We start from the raw sequence: 20,578 nt of genomic DNA on the forward strand, positions 1-20,578 counted from the left end.
CATCTTTCCCAACATCAGGGTCTTTTCTGGGAGTCTTCTCTTCTCATGAGGTGGCCAAAGTACTGGAGCCTCAGCTTCACGATCTGTCCTTCCAGTGAGCACTCAGGGCTGATTTCCTTCAGAATGGAGAGGTTTGATCTTCTTGCAGTCCATGGGACTCTCAAGAGTCTCCTCCAGCACCATAATTCCAAAACATGCATTCTTCGGCGATCAGCCTTCTTTATGGTCCGGCTCTCACTTCTATACATCACTACTGGGGAAACCATAGCTTTAACTATACGGACCTTTGTTCAGGGCAATTGATATTAGTCATTGATAGCTGTATCCCCCCCCCTTGATGAATTGGTCCAATCCCCTTTAAAGCCATCCACTCCCAGGGACTGGCAGCATGCTGAAGACCATGTACCCGGAGAGAAGGAGGGCTGGTGTCTGACTCCGGACAGGGAAGCGTTGATTTGTGGGGAGTTGTAGCGGCTAGGAGGCAAGAGTCGAAAGCAGGGGAAGGCCCCTGCCTGGTTCCCTGTAACTTGGCTTCTCGCAGGGAGGGAACCGCCAGAAGGCCCTCGGAGCTGGACCTCAGTGTCCGGGCTGAACGATGTGGGTGGAGACGCTCCTTCAGGTATACTGGGCCTTTGAGGCCATTTAGGGCTTTAAAGGTCAGCACCAACACTTTGAATTGTGCTCAGAAACGTACTGGGAGCCAATGTAGGTCTTTCAGGACCGGTGTTACATGGTCTCGGCTGCCACTCCCAGTCACCAGTCTAATGTATTTGTGTGCAAGCCAGTTTTATCTTATTTTAACCTTCCATTTGATTTCCTTTCCCCTGTTCCCCTGTACCTATTACCCCTTTGTAACCACTTCCTGCCCTCCAGAGCCTGTTATATGTCAGGTTCCAGTGCAGCCATGTGGTTGAGGCTGGGAAATACGATTTTTTTCCTATACTTCCCTGCTCACAATTCCTTGGCGTTTTGCGCCCTCTGCTGGAATAACACAGCATTACTGAAGAAGGGTTTATGCTCAGGTAAAACGGATCTCTCTCTTCTTAGGTTGCTTACTAAATCCTTTATTTTCATACTCAAAGCGGTTCGTTCCTGAAACAAGAGGTGCTGGACCAGGGGCCTGCACAGAAGCTGAAAATCCTGTGCCTCTTTTTCCTGTTCTGCATAACCTGTCATCAAATGCACAGTGCCTATATCTTAAATGGATTTTCTGCCTATATACATTGAAACTAAAGGCTGTCGTCACGCTCTGCAGTTGCGGATCCAGGTGGGGTGATCTGTGGGCAGCGGGTAAGCAAGGTGGTGAGATGCAAAGATAGGGGGGTTTGTCTAATTTGGACACACATTCATAGAATTATAGAGTTGGAAGGGACCCGAGGGTCATCTAGTCCAACCCCAGGAATCTCAGCTAATGCATCCATGATAGGGTTGCCATATTGTGAAGAGCAAAAAGGGGGACGCATTTGCTGACTGGTGACCCTACCCATGAAAAAGATGTGTCCTCAAAAAAGGTGAGGAGAGCACTCTTGCGCTTGAGGGCTTCGTGTGGGTTCCCCACAGACATCTGGTTGGCCACTGTGAGAGCAAGTTCTTATCACACTCCTATCTGGACTTGGGGAAATGCAGCGGTTCTGCGACGGGACATGTGCTTTGCACGGAAAAAGTCTCAGATGCAATCCTTGGCACCTCCAGCTGGGGCTGGGAGAGATCTCTATCTGAAAATGCCAGTTAGATTAGGCAGTACTGAGCCTGGTGGACCAATGGTCTGATTCAGTATAAGGCAGCTCCCTGGGTTCCTATGTATCAGGAATGCCTCATTAACTGCTTCTTGCCACAGCCCCTGGTTTTGCCTTCGGGGAAAAGGTAAAGGGACCCCTGACCATTAGGTCCAGTCATGGCCGACTCTGGGGTTGCAGGGCTCATCTCACTTTATTGGCCGAGGGAGCCGGCGTACAGCTTCCGGGTCATGTGGCCAGCATGACTAAGCCACTTCTGGCGAACCAGAGCAGCGCATGGAAACGCCGTTTACCTTCCTGCCGGAGTGGTACCTATTTATCTACTTGCACTTTGATGTGCTTTCGAACTGCTAGGTTGGCAGGAGCAGGGACCGAGCAACGGGAGCTCACCCGGTCACGGGGATTCAAACTGCTGACCTTCTGATCGGCATGTATTAGGCTCTGTGGTTTAACCCACAGCGCCACCCGTGTCCTAATAATAATAATAATAATAATTTATTATTTATACCCCGCCCGTCTAGCTGGGTTTCCCCAGCCACTCTGGGCGGCTTCCAACAGAACACTAACAATACAATAACCTATTAAACATTAAAAGCTTCCCTAAACTGGGCTGCCTTCAGATGTCTTCTAAACGCCAGATAGCTGTTTATTTCCTTGACATCTGGTGGGAGGGCGTTCCACAGGGCGGGTGCCACCACCGAGAAGGCCCTCTGTCTGGTTCCCTGTAACCTTACTTCTCACAGTGAGGGAACCACCAGAAGGCCCTCGGTGCTGGATCTCAGTGTCTGGGTAGAACGATGGGGGTGGAGACGCTCCTTCAGGTATACTGGACCGAGGCCGTTTAGGGCTTTAAAGATCAGACGTAGTGCACATTGTTGTTGTTACCCCACCCATCTGGGTGGCTCCCATCATCATCATCATCATCAAGCTATCAAACATTAGAAACTTCCCTAAAGTGCACATGGACATAAATGCGCACAACTGCACATGAACACTAGATCCATGCGCCATGCTCAGCCAGCCACATCGCCCACTGCAGCTGCTGGCGTACATTTTGAACTGTGCCCGCACAGCCTGTTGGCATTCTTCCAAATATATATATATATTTTAACCACCAAAGGCCTCCTTGGCTTTTAAATCAGCAGAGGGCAAGAGCTGTTAATGAGTGCAAGCATGCAAGAGACAGAGCGGAGCCACGAGCAAATTAATTTTATTTATTTATGTATCTTATTCATGTATTTATTTATTTAAAGGCATGTATCCAAGCCACTTAATATTTAAATGTCTCGAAGCAGTATACAAAAATGCAGCACAGAAAGAACCTAACTTCTGTTGTCAATGCTCTGGTGGCTTCCAGACTTAGACCACCGCAGTGTGCTATACTTGGGGCTGCCCTTGAAGACGGTTCAGAAACCGTAGCTGGTGCAGAACTCATTGGTTTAGATTGCAGACCAGGGTCTAAGCACATAAACACCAATCCGCCTCAACTGTACCAGCAACTAAGGGGTTTCTAGGATCAGTTTTTGCTTATAAAGCGATAAAGGTTGGAGGATGGATGGCGGCTAACAGATTGAGGTTGAATCCTGACAAGACAGAAGTACTGTTTTCGGGGGGAAGGGGATGGGCTGGTGTGGAGGACTCCCGGGTCCTAAATGGGATAACTGTGCCCCTGAAGGACCAGGTGCGCAGCCTAGGAGTCATTCTGGACTCACAGCTGTCCATGGAGGCGCAGGTCAATTCTGTGTCCAGGGCAGCTGTCTCCCAGCTCCATTCGGTACGCAGGCTGAGACCCTACCTGCCTGCAGACTGTCTCGCCAGAGTGGTGCATGCTCTAGTTATCTCTCACTTGGACTACTGCAATGCGCTCTCTGTGGGGCTACCTTTGAAGGTGACCCGGAAACTGCAACTAATCCGGAATGCGGCAGCTAGACTGGTGACTGGGAGTGGCCGCCGAGACCATATAACACCGGTCTTGAAAGTACGTTTCTGAGCACAATTCAAAGTGTTGGTGCTGACCTTTAAAGCCCTAAACGGCCTCGGTCCTGTATACCTGAAGGAGCGTCTCCACCTCCATCGTTCTGCCTGGACACTGAGGTCCAAGGTCTTCTGGCGGTTCCCTCACTGCGAGAAGCCAAGTTATAGGGAACCAGGCAGAGGGCCTTCTCGGTGGTGGCACCCGCCCTGTGGAACGCCCTCCCACCAGATGTCAAGGAAATAAACAGCTATCTGGCGTTTAGAAGACATCTGAAGGCGTTTCCATGTGCTGCTCTGGTTCACCAGAAGCGGCTTAGTCATGCTGGCCACATGACCCGGAGGATGTACGCTGGCTCCCTCGGCCAATAAAGCGAGATGAGCACTGCAACCCCAGAGTCGTCCGCGACTGGACCTAATGGTCAGGGGTCCCTTTACCTTTTTAAGTTTGTTATTGGTAGGAGCTTTTGTGTGGTCTCTAAGGTGCTACTGGAAGGAATTTTTTTAGTCATACCTCGGGTTAAAGACGCTTCTGGCTGAGCGTTTTCGGGTTGCGCTCTGCGGCGACCCGGAAGTAATGGAACGGGTTACTACCAGGTTTCACCGCTCACGCATGTGCAGACGCTCAAAATGGCGTCACGTGCATGCGCAGAAGCGGCGAATCACAATCCACGTACGCGCAGACACGGGTTGCATTCTGCTCAGGTTGCGAACGGGGCTCCGGAATGGATCCTGTTTGCAACCAGAGGTACCACTGTATTCTGTTTCCAATACTGAGGTAGATAGAGCAATGGTCTAACTCAGGCACCCCCAACTTTCGGCCCTCCAGATGTTTTGGACTACAGTTCCCATCATCCCTGAGTACTGGTCCTGTTAGCTAGGGATCATGGGAGTTGTAGTCCCAAAAACATCTGGAGGGTTGCCGGTTGGGGGACGCCTGATCTAACTCGATACAAGGAGTTTCCTGTGTCCCGAGGAGGGAAGCAAAAGTAACTTGGGAATCGCGAGGCTTCCTCTCCCCCCCCCCCGGCCCCCCCTTGCTAGGAAAACCTTCCCTTGCTGAAACGCCCTTCCTTTTTTAAGATACAGGAATAATGGAGGTGGCCAGATGTCATTATCAGCCATCAGAAGTTGGCAACTGTCCTCTTCGCCCAGACTGACAAGTCAGACGACAGCTCCACGCTGGATGGGTGTGGGGGGAGCAGCAGCAGCAGCAGCAGAAGAAGAGAAAATGCCCTCCCCCTTTTACGAGGCCGGGGAGCATGCGCATTAACGCCAGCAGGGAAGGGAGGACCCTTTCCTCTCTCAGTCCGCGCCCTTTCCTATTCCGGGACAGGCTTGCGAGCGAGCAAGCGAGGCGGAGGCGGGCTGGGTTGGGGGGGGGGGCTGTTGAGAAAGCGCGCGCGCGCGCCAGCCAGCCGAAGCGGGCGGGGTTTTGGCAACCCGGGAAACGGAGCAAAGGGAGATCCCACCCTCCCACCCCTTAGTCCACCCCCTTCTTTCTCCGGTAGGGCTTTTCCCGTCGGGGCGGCTGCTGCAGCTGCGCCCTAACTCACCCGGCACCCCAAAAAGAGCTTTCTGGGGTGTGGGTGTGTGTTGCGGGGGGGGGGGGGGAGTGCCAAGTGAGTGGCCCTGGGGGAGGAAGCTGCGGATGACTTTGCAGCCGACGGAAGGAGCAGCAGCAGCAGCAGCAATTGGAGGTGGAGGAGGCGGCGGCGGCGGCGATTGCGGTTTGAGCAGCGACGGCAGCGGCGCCGGCGAGCTCGGGAGCGCCGTGGAACGTTGAGGCGCCGGGAAGGAAAACACCCCCCATTGTGACGTCGCGTTCTTCGGAAGTGGAAAGTTTGTCCCAGCGTTCGAAAGGCGCGCCCGCTCGCCTTTGATCTCCTGGGCTCCCTCGCTCGAAAAGAAGGGACCCCCCCCTTCCTCCCCCCGCGGCCAGAGGAAGCGGCTACTTTTCTTTCCCCCTCTCCCGCTGCTTCTTCCAAGGTGAGTGTGGCGCTGATGGGAGGCTTCTCCCTTCATTTTCCCTGGGTGGGCGCGCGCACGTTTCTCCCCCCCCCCCAACACCCTCCTATCCGGAGCAACCCCTCCCCTCCCCACTGGGGGCGGCGGCGGTTCCAACACGTGTGCCGCGTAACGAGGAGAAGCCCGAGCGTGGGTCGGGGGCTCGCTCGGAACCTCTCTTGCCCGACCGATCGTGTGAACGCACTTTTCTCGGTCGACGCTCGCTTGAAGGCGTGGGGGGAGACGTACACCTCCCCCACCACCGATTTTGACAGAAATTTGGGGTGGGGTTTTTAAGAGCTGCTTCGCTTCTTTCGCCCTCTCCACTCAACGTACGCGCCTTTCCAGGAGTTGCCCAAAATCCTTGCAAAAAAAAGTTTGCAAGTCTTTGAAGTGGGGGGGGGGTCGCGATGAGGAAGAGGGGCGCGTGGCTTTTTCACGACCCCGGCTGCCTTCCTGTTTGATTTCCGTACAGATTCGTAGAAGCGCCTGCAAGGACTCGATTTGGGGGGGATGTGGGGTGGGGTCTGATTTGGCAAATCTGGTAGCTTTAACTCCCTTGTAAAGAGAAGTGAGGCGGGTGTGGGTCTCGCCTCCCCCCCCCCCCTTCTCTTGGGTGGGACATCTGGGATTTGAATTAAAACTGCCGTTTAGACAGGAACAAGCGGAGCGAGCGCTCGGGCGGCTGCGGACGCGTGTTCGCTTTCCGGAAGCGGCGCGCACGCTTGCCTGAAAGGTGGGGCGGGGGGTGGGTTGACTGGAGCAAGCAAGGGGGGTCCCTCCCCCCCCCAATCTTTAATGTGGGGAGGGGTTGCCCACCCCCCGTTCTTTCCCTGCTTGGACAGTACTTTGCTAGATTTGAATCGGTGCCATATTCAGAAGACGCCCTAAAGAGTCGGGTCTGGTGTGTTGTGTGAATTGTGGCACTCTCTCCGAACTGGAGGGATTTGGGGGGGGGATCTAATTCATCTGAGACTCCCCTGGGGCGGGGGGAGGCTTGGACATCTCATTTCCTTCCACTTATATAGGGACCCGTCTCTCCCTCGCCGCCCCGCGCTTTTCCCTTTGTTACAGCTGCTCACTCCACAAAACTTCTTAATAAAGGCAAAAGACACGTGTGAGTTTTGCGCTCTCGTCTGGATGGTGCCCTTTGGCCTCCCCCACTCCGGTCATGTAGAGCTCTTTGACCCAGTTCCTCTGTAGCAATAGCGAGGGAGGGGGGGAAGGAGTTGAGCCGTGGAGGAAATCTCTGTGAATTCATTTTTGTTTCCATTCAGATCTTTCTCTCTGTGTGTGTTTCATTCTTTTCCATATCTGCCTGCCAAAAAAAGGGGGGGGGGGAGAAATCTGCATCTTCTTGGAGGTTGCCATTTTGAAACGGGGGGGGGGGGAGTTGCCTCAGTTTTCGTTTTTCAAAAAGTCCTGGCGTGATTTTGAAATGCTTCGCGGAGCCTGATTTCCATTACGTTTTGTTACTTCCAGTGTGGAGGAGAGAACCTTTCCTCTGCGTCTGTGTCTAAAACTTTTGTCACCTGTTCCTCAGTGGCTGAGAGTTATTTTTCTGCCATGCCTCTATTTTGAATTTTTGGAGAATTTTTTTTTGGGGGGGTAGAACGACAGACACCTGGAAAAGCGGCGTGGCAATAAAATCAAGTCTCCGTCAACGTAGAAAGTCCTTAACGCTCAGGATTGCAAACTGGGTGTGTGGAGTAGCCTTGCAGATAGCCACCCACTCACAATTAATAACTTTTTCGGCTGCTGGGCCCTAGCAAGGAACTGAAATCAAAACCCCAGGTTTGAAATGAGCGTGGGGAGCACATGTGTCTAGGAGTCTCTGTAAACTTGAGAGTGACCTTCACACCTGTCCTGTGATGCTGGCTTCCATTGATGTGGCTTTTGCGTGTGGGAGAAGTTGGGAATCAAAATGGAAGTTTGCACTCTTGAAATTAAGGACACACACAAACACAACCAGGTTACGGATTTGGAGCCTAGGCAGGCTCACCGAAACAAGGCCCTATGACACCGCTGCCAGTCCCTTTGGGAGCTTTGCGGTGGAAAAATCCCACCCCCCCCCCCTCGCTGAGATCTGGTGTGGTGTTGAGGCGGGTTTTAGGCTGGGGAAATCCTTTTTTCGGGTCCTTTGCTCAGCCCCGAAGCACACTGGAAGGCTTTTTGCCTGCCTTGCAGGGTGTTGTGAGAATAATAGTAATCATAATTTATTATTTGTACCCCGCCCGTCTGGCTGGGTCTCCCCAGCCACTCTGGGCTGCTTCCAACAAAGATTAAAAAATACATTAAAATGTCACACGTTAAAAACTTCCCTGAACACGGCTGCCTTCAGATGTCTTCTAAATGTCAGGTAGTTGTTTATCTCGTTGACATCTGATGGGAGGGCGTTCCACAGGGCGGGTGCCACCACCGAGAAGGCCCCGTGCCTGGTTGCCTGGTTCTCGCAGTGACGGAACTGCCAGAAGGCCCTTGGCGCTGGACCTCAGTGTCCAGAATATAAGGCAGGGGTAGGCAACCTAAGGCCCGGGGGCCGGATGCAGCCCAATCGCCTTCTCAATCCGGCCCGCAGACGGTCCTGGAATCAGCGTGTTTTTACACGAGTAGAATGTGTGCTTTTATTTAAAATGCATCTCTGGGTTATTTGTGGGGCATAGGAATTCGTTCATTTTCTTTGCCAAAATATAGTCTGGCCCACCACATGGTCTGAGGGACGGTGGACCGGCCCCCGGCTGAAAATGGTTGCTGACCCCTGATATAAGGGGATAGATCACCCAGGGCTTAGAGAAATTGGGGTGTTCCTAGCTTCCCATACTTCCCTGTTAGGGGATTAGGATAGGACTTCTCCAGGAGTCCTTGCTTGTTCTGGGTTGGAGAGAAAAGGGGAGGGAGGTGTCTGGTCCCTGTGCTGCTTTGAGGAGGGTCAGGGTTCAAGTACCACCACTGCCGCAGAATCCTTACATGACCTCGCGCAGCTCGCTGGCCACAGTCCAGAGCAAAGGACGTGTATCGACGTTCTGCTGGAACGAACAGGACTCTGAACCACCTGTGGGCTTCCCTCACTGCCTCCCAGTCTCACTTCCCCTCTCTGTTAAATGGGTTTAAAAAAGCACTAGTTTTATTATTACTTTCTGCATTTTGGCCCCACCTTCGAAGGAGCTCAGGGTGGCAGGCGTGGCTCTCCCTCACCTCATTTAATTCTTCCGTGCGACAAGGGTAGGTTAGGCTGAGAGGCGGTGACTGGCCCCAGGTCACCCGGTGAGCTTCATGTGGCCCGGTGGGGATTTGAACTCGGGTCTCGCAGGGCCTAATCTGGTGCATTTAACCACTGGCTCTCGGGGTGATTTGCGAAGGCAAATTCAGTACTGTACCTGAGCCCATGTCAAATTAAGGGCATAGGAAAGAGAGACCTGTGTGTGTTTACTCCTTCTGCCCTAAACTGCTGGGACGCATTCTGCACCCACAGTGGCCAGCCAGATGTCTATGGGATGCTCACAAGCCGGGCACAGGAAGAGTAGAATTGGAGAGTGGGAAGGGCTCCCCAAAGGTCATCTATTCCAACCCCCTGCAATGCTTATTTTGCCCCCTGTGGGGCTCGAACCCACAGCGTCCATAGGCAGCGTCCCTCTGATCCTGGAGGCAAAATATAGCCACCAGGGATAGCTCAGTCGGTAGAACCGAGAGACCCTTGATCTCAGGGTCAAGGGTTCGAGACCCGTGTTGGGCAAAAGATTCCTGCATTGCAGGGGGTTGGACTGGATGATCCTTAGGTGTCCCTCGCAACTCCAGAATTCTGTGACCTTTCCTTCAGGGAGCTTGAGTTCATGGTCCTCCCCAATATTACTCTCACAACAACCCTGGGAGGTAGGTTAGGTTGTGAGGCAGTCCGTGGCCCGAAGGTCACCTAGTGAGAATCGTGGTCGGGCGAGGACCAGACCCCTGCTCTCTCCCAGGGCCTGGTCTGACACTCTAACCACTACACCACACTGCCTGCCCGTTATCTGGACGCCCACAAATTCCCCCACCCATGCGCTACTACAACTACTATTTCCGAGGCCTCAGATGTATGGGGAGAAGGATCTTAAAACCGAATGCCAGATTTGGCATTCTGGAAATCTTGATTTTAAAAAAAGCCCCGCAAGGTTCTGGACCTTATGACTGTGACAGTCGGGTCAGATTGAAAGTGTTGGGGGGGTGGGGGCTTTCAGATAGGCAGAAGTGAGATTGCTAGGACTTTTCAGTGGGGGTGTAATAGTAGTAGGGTCTTCTGTGCCTCCCCTTGAATAAAACAAGTAGAACTAGCCGTGCAAATCATGCAACTCTGCAAATTTCAGGAACGCTGTTGCAATAATGCTGATAATGACAACAGCAGCGAAAATAATTTTATTATTCGTATCCCGCCCTTCTGACCCGACCGCCGGCCTGTTTCGCATTGCCATAGTGCTGGCGACGACGGATGGAGCGTTTTGAGGCTGGCACCCCCCCCCAAAAAAAAATATCTGGGGGCCTCCCTGTGCATGTCGGTCGGCCGCTTCTAGGAATGGGAGAAGCGAGACCGTTAAGTGTCAGACCGTGAGAAGCAGTGGAGGAGAAGCCAGGGGGTGAAGGTGCAGGAAGGGGAAGTGGTTTGAAAAACGGGGAGGGAGAAGCTGTTCCAAAGCAAGAAGGAGCCCAAGAGAAATAGGGTGAAAAGGCAGGAATTAAATCGGGAGAGCCAGAGTCGCTAGGGCAGGAGTAGAATCACAGAATCCTAGACTTGGAAGGGACCCCGGGGGTCATCCAGTCCAACCCCATGCAAGGCTAAAGCCTCCATGACAGATGGCCATCCGATCAGCGGTTCTCAACCTGTGGGTCCCCAGATGTTGCTGGACTACAACTCCCATCATCCCTGAGCTCTGGCCTTGCTAGCTAGGGGTGATGGGAATTGTAGTTCCACAACATCTGGGGACCCACAGGTTGAGAAAGGCTGGTTGTCGTTCCGTACTACAAATCCCATCAGTCCCTGCCGGCGTGGCTGGGGATGATGGGAATTGTAGTCCCGCAAGAGGATGCTTCCCTGCATGTTGCCTCCCCTGTGCTAGAGTGACGCGCAGCCCACATTTTCAGAGGCGGAAATGGAAGTTGTCATTAACCCCGGATCTCTGTGAGTGTAGGGTGACTATGCCCTGTCCCTTTGGGTAAGTAAGTAAATAAATTTACCCTTCGTACAGGAAGTTAGTGGGGAACCAGGTCAATGTCAAGTCTTTAGTCTTTCTGCCTCTAGGGCCGCCACGTAGTCCTCACTTCCTGTTCCTGTTCAGAAGCTGCTGTTTGGTTGGCGGAACCATGGTGCCGTCGTTGAGAATCGAGTCCTCGCATGTGACTAGTCCTCAATGCCATGGCTGTCCTGTGTGCATTCACCTCTTTCTAGAGAATCAGTTGCCCCAAAAGAAGCTACCGTATTTTTCGCTCTATAAGACGCACCAGACCACAAGACGCACCTAGTTTTTGGAGTAGGAAAACAAGAAAAAAAAATATTCTGAATCTCAGAAGCCAGAACAGCAAGAAGGATCGCTGCGCAGTGAAACCAGCGATCCCACTTGCTGTTCTGGCTTCTGGGATAGCTGCGCAGCCTGCATGCGCTTCATAAGACACACACACATTTCCCCTTACTTTTTAGGAGGGGAAAAGTGAGTCTTATAGAGCAAAAAATACTGTAGTTGCAGCGGCGTAGCGTGGGTTGTCAGCACCCGGGGCAAGGCAAGTAATTTGCGCCCCCTAACCCGGGGCAAGGCAAGTAATTTGCGCCCCCTAACCCCTAACCTGCCGCCGCTGCCAGCTTCTTCTTGCTGCTGCCTGGGCTGGGGTATTTACGGTAAGGTAGCCATGGCGGCGGCGGCGGGTCCGTGTCAGGTGATCTGAGGCGAGTTGCCGCTGGCGCTGCCACCCAAACGACGCCGCTTGCCCGGAGGAGGAGGAGGGCAGAGAGGCGAGGAAAATGCAACATGGTCCAGCAGCTGCGGCGGCGGCAGGGCTGTGAGGAGGGGCTGCCTGGCGCGCCCTCCGCGGCCCTGACGCGCGGGGACTGCGGCGAGCGCTGAGAACCGCTGCCAGCTCGTCGGTTCCGCTAGACATGGGGCTCTGCTACAGCCTGCGGCCAAGGCTCTTCGGCGACTCCAGGGGCGGCGAGCGCCCCCCCAGATGTTGCGCCCAGTGCGGCCGGCCCCCCTGCACTCCCCACGCTACGCCACTGTAGTTGTGTGCGGGGGGGGGGGGGAGAGAAAGGAAGGAACCAACTCTTCCTATCATGGTCACCCGCCAGAAATTCTCAGCTCGCCACAGGCGACCAAGCGGACAACTGTTTTATATAAGCTTTGCCTGATACCGGTTGCCACCTTGAGTGTCATTGTCTGGGTACAAATTGCCAGAGGACATGGTGATGGGATCAGCCAAAGGAAAAAAGGGGCAATGATTCTGGAGGAACATGGCTGGAGTAGGCAGCAGCTGGGACGTAGGGCATGTAAGGGTGAATATGGTGAAATGAAATCACCCTATTTATTTATTGCATATTCCTGCATTGCAGGGGCTGGACTGGATGACCCTTAGGGTCCCTTCCAACTCGACAATTCTATTATTGATCATGCATCTTTTCCTGCAAGGAGCATAAGGGACCACCTCATTTCATCTCCACAACAACCTGTGTGGTAGGTTAGTCTGAGAGGCAGTGACTGGCCCCAGTTCACCCAGTGAGCTCCGTAGCCGAACGGGGATTCGAACCCTGGTCTCCCGTGTCCCAGCCCGGCACTCTGACCACTGCACCGCGCTGGCTGGCTGCCTTTCCTTGGGGTGCCCAGGTCTTAAGTTGCCCTGGGGAAGGTTGGGGAGGGGCTGATTAAGATGGGGGCACACAGATTAGAGCAGTGTTCCCCAACCCTGGACCTCCAGCTGTTTTTGGACTACAATTCCCATCATCCTTGACCACTGGTCTTGCTAGCGAGGGATGATGGGAGTTGTAGTCCAAAAACAGCTGGAGGCCCAAGGTTGGGGAACACTGGATTAGAGGATCATAGGAAGGGACCCAGGGGTCATCTAGTCCAACCCCCTGCAATGCAATGCAGGAATCTCAGCTAAAGCATCCATGACAGATGGCCACAACCGTCTGCTTAAAAACCTCAAAGGAGGAGAGTTCTCCCGAGGGAGACCGTTCCTCTCTCAAACAGCTCGTATCGTCAGAAAGGGTCTTTTATCCCCTTGTTGTTGTTGTTTAGTCGTTTAGTCGTGTCCGACTCTTCGTGACCCCCTGGACCACAGCACGCCAGGCACTCCTGTCTTCCACTGCCTCCCGCAGTTTGGTCACACTCATGCTGGTAGCTTTGAGGACACTGTCCCACCATCTCGTCCTCCGTCGTCCCCTTCTCCTTGTGCCCTCCATCTTTCCCAACATCAGGGTCTTTTCCAGGGAGTCTTCTCTTCTCATGAGGTGGCCAAAGTCTTGGAGCCTCAGCTTCACGATCTGTCCTTCCAGTGAGCACTCAGGGCTGATTTCCTTCAGAATGGAGAGGTTTGATCTTCTTGCAGTCCATGGGACTCTCAAGAGTCTCCTCCAGCACCATAATAATTCAAAAGCATCCATTCTTCGGCGATCACCCTTGAATTTTGTGGGAGATGTCATTGAAAGGCTCATCCCCCCCCCAGCATCCGGCTCACAACCAGTACGTCTGCAGACATCCATCTCCCTAGCCCCTGCTTCCCCCAAACAGCCTCCCATTGCGGAGCTTTCCCAATCCAGCCCTGTTAAAACTCAAGTATAATATATAAGCTAGGACGCGGGTGGCGCTGTGGGTTAAACCACAGAGCCCAGGACTTGCCAATCAGAAGGTCGGCGGTTCGAATCCCCGTGACGGGGTGAGCTCCTGTTGCTCGGTCCCTGCTCCTGCCAACCTAGCAGTTCGAAAGCACACCAGTGCAAGTAGATAAATAGGTACCACTCCGGCGGGAAGGTAAATGGCGTTGCCATGCGCTGCTCTGGTTCGCCAGAAGCGGCTTAGTCATGCTGGCCACATGACCCGGAAGCTGTACGCCGGCTCCCTTGGCCAATAAAGCGAGATGAGCGCCGCAACACCAGAGTCGGCCACGACTGGACCTAATGATCAGGGGTCCCTTTACTTTTTATACTATGGCACCTTGAATCTAGGTTGCGGTTGCCGCAATGGAATGCCTGTTCGCCACTGGGTTGGACTAGATGACTCTTCGGGGGTCCCTTCCGACGCTACAGTTCTATGATCTCAGCTACATGGCTTGACTGTTGCTTGCTCTTACAACAATTCACTGGTCCCAGTATTCAAGAGGGAGAAACACGCATTGGAAATGGCATTAACTATTGAGTAAGGCAGAGCTTTTTAAACCTGGCGCCCAGAAATCTCCACGCGGTTGCCAGCGCCAGTAGCAAAACACGCCTGGCCAATTTCAAACACAGCTACAGTCGAATGTTTTGGCTCCCGAACGCCGCAAACCCGGAAGTGAGTGTTCCGGTTTTTGAACATTCTTCGGAGCCTGAACATCTTCCGCAGCTTCTGATTGGTTGCAGAAGCTTCCCGCAGCCAATCGGAAGCCGGGTCTTAGTTTCCAAACGTTTTGGCAGTCGAATGGACTTCAGGAATGGATTCCGTTCGACTTCCGAGGTACCACAGTGGTACCTTGGGTTAAGAACTTAATTTGTTCTAGAGGTCCGTTCTTAACCTGAAACTCTTCTTAACCTGAGGTACCACTTTAGCTAATGGGGCCTCCTGCTGCCGCCGCGCAATTTCTGTTCTCATCCTAAAGCAAAGTCCTTAACCTGAGGTACTATTTCTGGGTTAGTAGAGTCTGTAACCTGAAGCATCTGTAACCTAAAGTGTCTGTAACCCGAGGTACCACTGTAAAGGTAAAGGGACCCCTGACCATTAGGTCCAGTTGTAGCTGACTCTAGGGTTGCGGTGCTCATCTCGCTTTACTGGCCGAGGGAGCCAGCGTACAGCTTCCAGGTCATGAGGCCAGCATGACTAAGCCACTTCTGGCGAACCAGAGCAGCGCACAAAAACGCAGTTTACCTTCCTGCCGGAGCGGTACCTATTTATCTACTTGCACTTTGACGTGCTTTCGAACTGCTAGGTTGGCAGGAGCAGGGACCGAGCAACGGGAGCTCACCCCATCGCGGGGATTCGAACCGCCAACCTTCTGATCGGCAAGCCCAAGAGGCTCTGTGGTTTAACCCACAGCGCCACCCGCGTCCCTAAAGCAAAGTTCTTAACCTGAGGTACTGAAGCGTCTGTAACCTGAATCGTCTGTAACCCGAGGTACCACTGTACTCTGTTCTATATTGCATGGGGCTTATCGTAACCTGAAGTAGACAGAATGGAAGGCCTTGTTAATTTTGATATTCTCCTGTTTCCTCCTTCTCTTCAGCCTTGTATGGACTGTGGTGCTTGCCCGCAGCCATGGGAAAGATGCTATCAAAGATATTCGGCAACAAGGAGATGAGGATCCTTATGCTGGGCTTGGATGCCGCCGGCAAGACCACCATCCTCTACAAGCTGAAGCTGGGCCAGCCGGTGACCACCATCCCCACCGTGGGCTTCAACGTGGAGACGGTGACCTACAAGAACGTCAAGTTCAATGTCTGGGACGTCGGGGGGCAGGACAAGATCCGCCCTCTGTGGAGACACTATTACACCGGCACCCAGGGGCTGATCTTCGTGGTGGACTGCGCCGACCGCGACCGGATCGACGAAGGCCGGCAGGAGCTCCACCGCATCATCAACGACCGGGAGATGCGAGACGCCATCATCCTCGTCTTTGCCAACAAACAGGACCTCCCCGACGCCATGAAACCCCACGAGATCCAGGAGAAACTGGGCCTCACGCGCATTAGGGACAGAAATTGGTACGTCCAGCCGTCCTGCGCGACGTCGGGGGAAGGACTTTACGAAGGTTTAATGTGGCTTACTTCCAACTACAAATCATAATTCTAGGGCTATATATATCTATATCTATATATATATATAATTTACGCGCGCACACACAAAAAGAATCTCTAACTAATGAATCCTAGAACATATATATATTCTCTTTTCCTCCTCAACAAAAAATCTGAAACGGATTCTTCGCTCTAGCAGGAGCGGAGAGTTTTCTCGGCAAATCGCTTTGCTGTGGCAGAAGCGGAGAGTTTTCTCGGCAAAGGGACGTGGCAGCAAGTTTGTCCACAAGAGATTTTTCTCTCTCTCTTTCGCCGCCTCCTCTGTCCTGGGAGCAAAGGGGTGGGGGGCGAGGAGACGTTTAGCCCCAACCCTATATACGAAAGCTATGTCTGCTAGGTTTGCACCCCTTTAATCTTTCTCTCTGCCCCCCAACTCCTCTGGTTCTCCAAACTGTGGTGTCCTCAGCCTGAAAGCTGAGCTGCCTTGTGGGCAGAGCTTGGCGAGGTTGCCCGTGCCATAACGGCAGTGTGTTTGGGTAGGTGGGCACCTTGTTGAGAGCGAAGGATGGATTCTGGTCTCCTTGCTTAGCGTTCCTGCCTTCCGCAAGCCTTGGGTTCAAGGGCCGCAAGTGGACCTTGCCCGTTTTTGCAGGGTGGGTAGGTGGGCACGGGAGAGAGACACTCTCCCACCCCGAGGTGAGCCGTGTTCAAGTCCTGGTGCCATCCTGTGCTGCTGATGGAGGTTCACATTCCGGAATGCCTCGCTTGCTGCAGGCTGCGCCCTGTCCTTCCTTTGCTGGGAACACCCGTCTCTCTTTCCCTGCCTCTCCCCTCTCTCTTGACCTGCTCAACCTGCCGGGGTTGCTTGCTTGGTGCAGGCAAGGATGTGCGAGGCCAACGCCCGGCCGAACCAGTTCCCCCACCGCAAGGTGGGTGGAATTGAAGGAACCATTAATCAGAGCTGGGGCTGGCTCCCTCTCGCTGGAGCCTGGATCTTCCTGACGGAGGCGGCTGGAGTTTCCCTTCCCTTTTTCAGCAAGGGACAGGTGGATTTTGGGGGGGGGGGGTTACAGCTCTGGGCAGCTTCCTGGGCTTTCCACTTGACTTTGGGTTGGGGAGTTCCTGCCTTCCAACCTGGCCAGATTTCTAGCCGGACTGAATTGATCTGGGTCTGTTTTGCTCCTCTGCCCTGTTCCGATGCCATCCTTCTGCAAAACTTGTTTCCCCAAACGGGGAATCGCCTACGCCACCCCCTTCTCTCTTTTCCCATCTCTGGGCCACAGCCTTGGCTAAAGATCTGCCTTGCCAAGTTTCCCATCCTAGAGAAAGGACCATTGGACCCAGTATTTGACAACCTGGTGCCCTCCAGCTCTTTTGGACCACCACTCCAAACAGCCCCTGCATTTGGGGGGCGCAAGGCTGATTTAACTCAGCTTCAGCAGTGGCTGAGACCGTCTTCCAACTTGGGAACTACGCGTTCATTACCGGGGTGTGTTTGTGTGTGTGTGTGTTTGATTTGAGAAACGTGCTCCACCGGTTGTTTTCAAGGTGGGTGCGAATTCTCCTCGCTTCCTAATCTTACCGACAAAGTTGGTAAACTTTTTGGTCCATAGAAGCTTAAACTAAGCGCAGGATCCGAGGCACAGAAGAAATAAGAGCTTTCTTTTCAGGGACCATGAATCACTTTGCCCTGATTTCACACTTCTGCTGTAACTCGAGATCTATTTCCCCTTATTTCCCACCCCCACCCCCTCTTTGCATCTGAGGCCGATTCTTAAGAAGCAGTGACCAATTTGGGGCGGAATCTCTCTTTGTCATCCCTTGATTCACCCTGGGCAGGGAGGACTCGCAAATGACCCCGCCCTTCCAAATTGCTAGCTTTTGAACTTGAAATGGATTCGTCCTCTGTCCCCACCCCACCCACCCAGCAAAATGGGTCTACTCAGGTAGTCGGGCATTTCCACCTCCCTCCCCTTCCTGCCCAGGATCACAATGGGGAGATCTTCTCAATTTAACTTTGCAAACTTCTTGCTTGGATGCCTTGCTGGGTGAGAAACCTGCCCTCTCTTTGACACAAGATCCAGTTAGTTTTTCCCGATTTCCTTTCGCCCCCTGAACCAACAGGTGAGGACCCTGTGTGTATGTCGCAGGGGCAAATTCTCGGTGTGAATGGTTTTTTGGCACTGCAGCGGGAAGAAAGCTTTCTTCTCCCGTCCCCCATGAAAAAGAGGCAGCCGTTGCTTGGCCACATGGCTCAGGCCTTGATTTTTCTGGTTACCCCTTGTTTCGATGCGCGCAGGGGTCCCCAACTGCAAGCTGCATCTTAAGGTAGATTTTTGCTTTTTGCACGGGGCACGGATCGGGAGCCTGTTCCTCTGTGCTTTGAAGAGAAAGGAAACAGCTCGTTTTCTGGAAAACGGCGAGTCGTGGTGGTGGAATTGTACGGAAGGTACCAAGCGATCCGGGTAGGGTCCTTCCTCACACACACACCCTCTCTGGGACCTATCGGGCCTCGTGCTCCTGCTGTCCCTGCAGAGAAGTCTTGTCCGCTGTCCTTCGCGCCATGTTCCCACACCGCAGCCTGCTCTGCTTGGGCGTGATCTTTTTTGAGCAAGCGTGACTCATAACTCCCACAAGGAGTGTTCGTTCTCCTTTCACCCCCCCCCCCTTTCAATAGGGGGAGGGAGCGGTTCTGCACAGCTCAGCGAGCTCTTAACGCACATCTGCAGCAAACTCTTCGTCCCTCCTTGCCAGCCTTAGAGCGGCAACCACATCTCGCCTGCTTGGCCCCCTCCCGAATTGAACCTGCGGCGGCGAAGGGATCTGTGCCTCCTCCTCCCCCCCCCAAAAAAAAACCCCTTGCACCCAGGACCAAAAGACTGGTGTGGGACTTGGATGCAGAACTCTGTGCCTGAATTTCATGGTGGCAATATTTTGTGCAAATGCACCTCTCTTCGCCTACCCTACAGAACGGAAGTTTTGATGCTTTTTGTGCCTGTTAAAACCCTTGATTTTTGCTAAGATCCCTGAATAGTGGGGTTTATTTTTGGGGGGGGGGAGGGAGGGGGTGACCAGGTGTGCCCCCCCCCCCCCGCTCCTGATGGCAATCTTTCTTTCTCCCCCAAATAAGCTGCATTTAACCACGGTTAGAAACTGCACTTGAAAAGTACGCTTTGAAAGTATCTCGCGGGGTGGGAGGTTTTAACCCTTTAACATTCCTGCGCTGTATGTTCCCCCCACCTCACTTCCAAAATCACCCGATCGCACCATGCACTTCTCTTCCCGCCCCCCAATCTTGCTAACATTCCAACGGATCTGCTTTGCTTTCGGGGGTGGGGGGGCGGGATCCGCCAGCCGGATTCCCGGGCGATCGCGTCGGAACGAGACAGAATTTAAAAGTCAGGTGACCGCCATCTGGTTAGGCGTTCCGAGATAATCCAATTCCGCTGGCACGAAACGTGTGTGACCGCGGACGTCATCGGGAATTTGTGTGATGGGAATTCAGGCTTGGGGGGTTGGGGGGGCGGGAATAAAACCTCTGGCCTCTTTCTCTCTCCCAGATCCCTTCTGCCTCCCTTTCATTTCTTCAAAGTAAAATGTTGCTTTTGGCTGTTTCCCCCGAGTTTTAGTTTTTTTGGGGGGGGGAGGCTGTGTGCTTTACCTTGCAAAGAAATAGGTGGAAAGACGTCACTGTTTGCCCCCCCCCCCCACCTTATGATGAAAAATAACCCACCTTAAACAAAGCCTTTCAAGCCCCAACACCTGGGTAGGGTGAATGTGGCAGCCAGGTCTCTGCGGATTCTAGGGCACAGATGGCTGCAAATTTAAGCTGGAAGGCAGTGGTTAATTTGGGTGGACCAGGCCTTAATTTGCTGGCGAAGATCTGAGATCTTAGCCGCTAGGATCCGTGTTTTAACGCACTTCTCCCCTGACTTGGAAAGTTCTGTGTCGGTGGTGATGATATAAGAAGGCACTTAATTTCCCACCTCCTTGCTCAGTCACTCTTACGCTGCCTCCCTAGTTTTTTGTGTTTTGTGGGGGTTTTCTGCCTGTGTAGTCACATTAAAATAATTCCCAGATCACGCACAACGGAGGCACGGAGGTGCTCTTAGATTTCTTGCGGGTGGGAGGGAACGATGTGTGTGAATATATCTGGGAGGGTTTCTGCGATGTCAATAAGGGCTTCTCAGTTCCTGAACGGAAGAACAAGGTACTTTTTGTAAACAAATCTGCAGCTGTCTTAACTGGAATACATTGGGTTTGTCTTCGGGGTTTTCTTGGTTCCCTCCTCCCCCACCCCCACCCCCCGAAAAAATTATCTTTTCTTTCTTCCCCCTGACTAGCAAAATGAGGGGTGTGTTTATCAGATGCTGATCTGCATATGCAAATGTACTGTACATTTAACGCTGGAATTTCTTTTGGAATCTTTTCTTTCAGGTTGGGGAAATTCAGACGTGTCTTGTGGTTATGGGTTCCCGGGGTGGGGGAACACCCTAATCTTTACAAACAAGGGCTCACTTCAGTGAACTGTTTTTTTAAAAAATTAAAAAAATAAAAATAAATGATTTTTCTTTCTAGCCTTCATGAAAATTGTGTGATTTTTCCTTATTTAAAACAAAAAATGAGAGAAAGAAATTTCAACTTCATTGAGGTTCGTCTTAGCAGCCTTACAGATAAGCCCTCAACTCTTACGCTGGCCCACTTGCCTACAAGTGTCAGTGATAAAAGGTAAAGGGACCCCTGACCGTTAGGTCCAGCAGCGGACGACTTTGGGGTTGCAGCGCTCATCTCGCTTTATTGGCCGAGGGAGCCGGCATACAGCTTCTGGGTCATGTGGCCAGCATGACTTAAGCAAACCAGAGCAGCGCATGGAAACACAGTTTACCTTACCGCCGGAGCGGTACCTATTTATCTTCTTGCACTG

General features: G+C 52.9%; 1 protein-coding gene across 1 annotated transcript; it reads left to right on the forward strand.

Annotated features, from left to right (window-relative positions):
* Nucleotides 1-5,138: 5,138 nt before the first annotated feature.
* On the forward strand, nt 5,139-20,231 carry LOC114603230 (ADP-ribosylation factor 6-like). Its single transcript, XM_077932299.1, has 2 exons — nt 5,139-5,696; nt 15,144-20,231. Exon 2 carries the CDS (start codon nt 15,176-15,178, stop codon nt 15,701-15,703), a length of 528 nt encoding a protein of 175 aa, XP_077788425.1. The 5' UTR covers nt 5,139-5,696; nt 15,144-15,175; the 3' UTR covers nt 15,704-20,231.
* The last annotated feature ends 347 nt before the right edge of the window (nt 20,232-20,578 follow it).

Source organism: Podarcis muralis, chromosome 7 (assembly GCF_964188315.1).
Source record: "Podarcis muralis chromosome 7, rPodMur119.hap1.1, whole genome shotgun sequence".
Classification (NCBI taxonomy): domain Eukaryota; kingdom Metazoa; phylum Chordata; class Lepidosauria; order Squamata; family Lacertidae; genus Podarcis; species Podarcis muralis.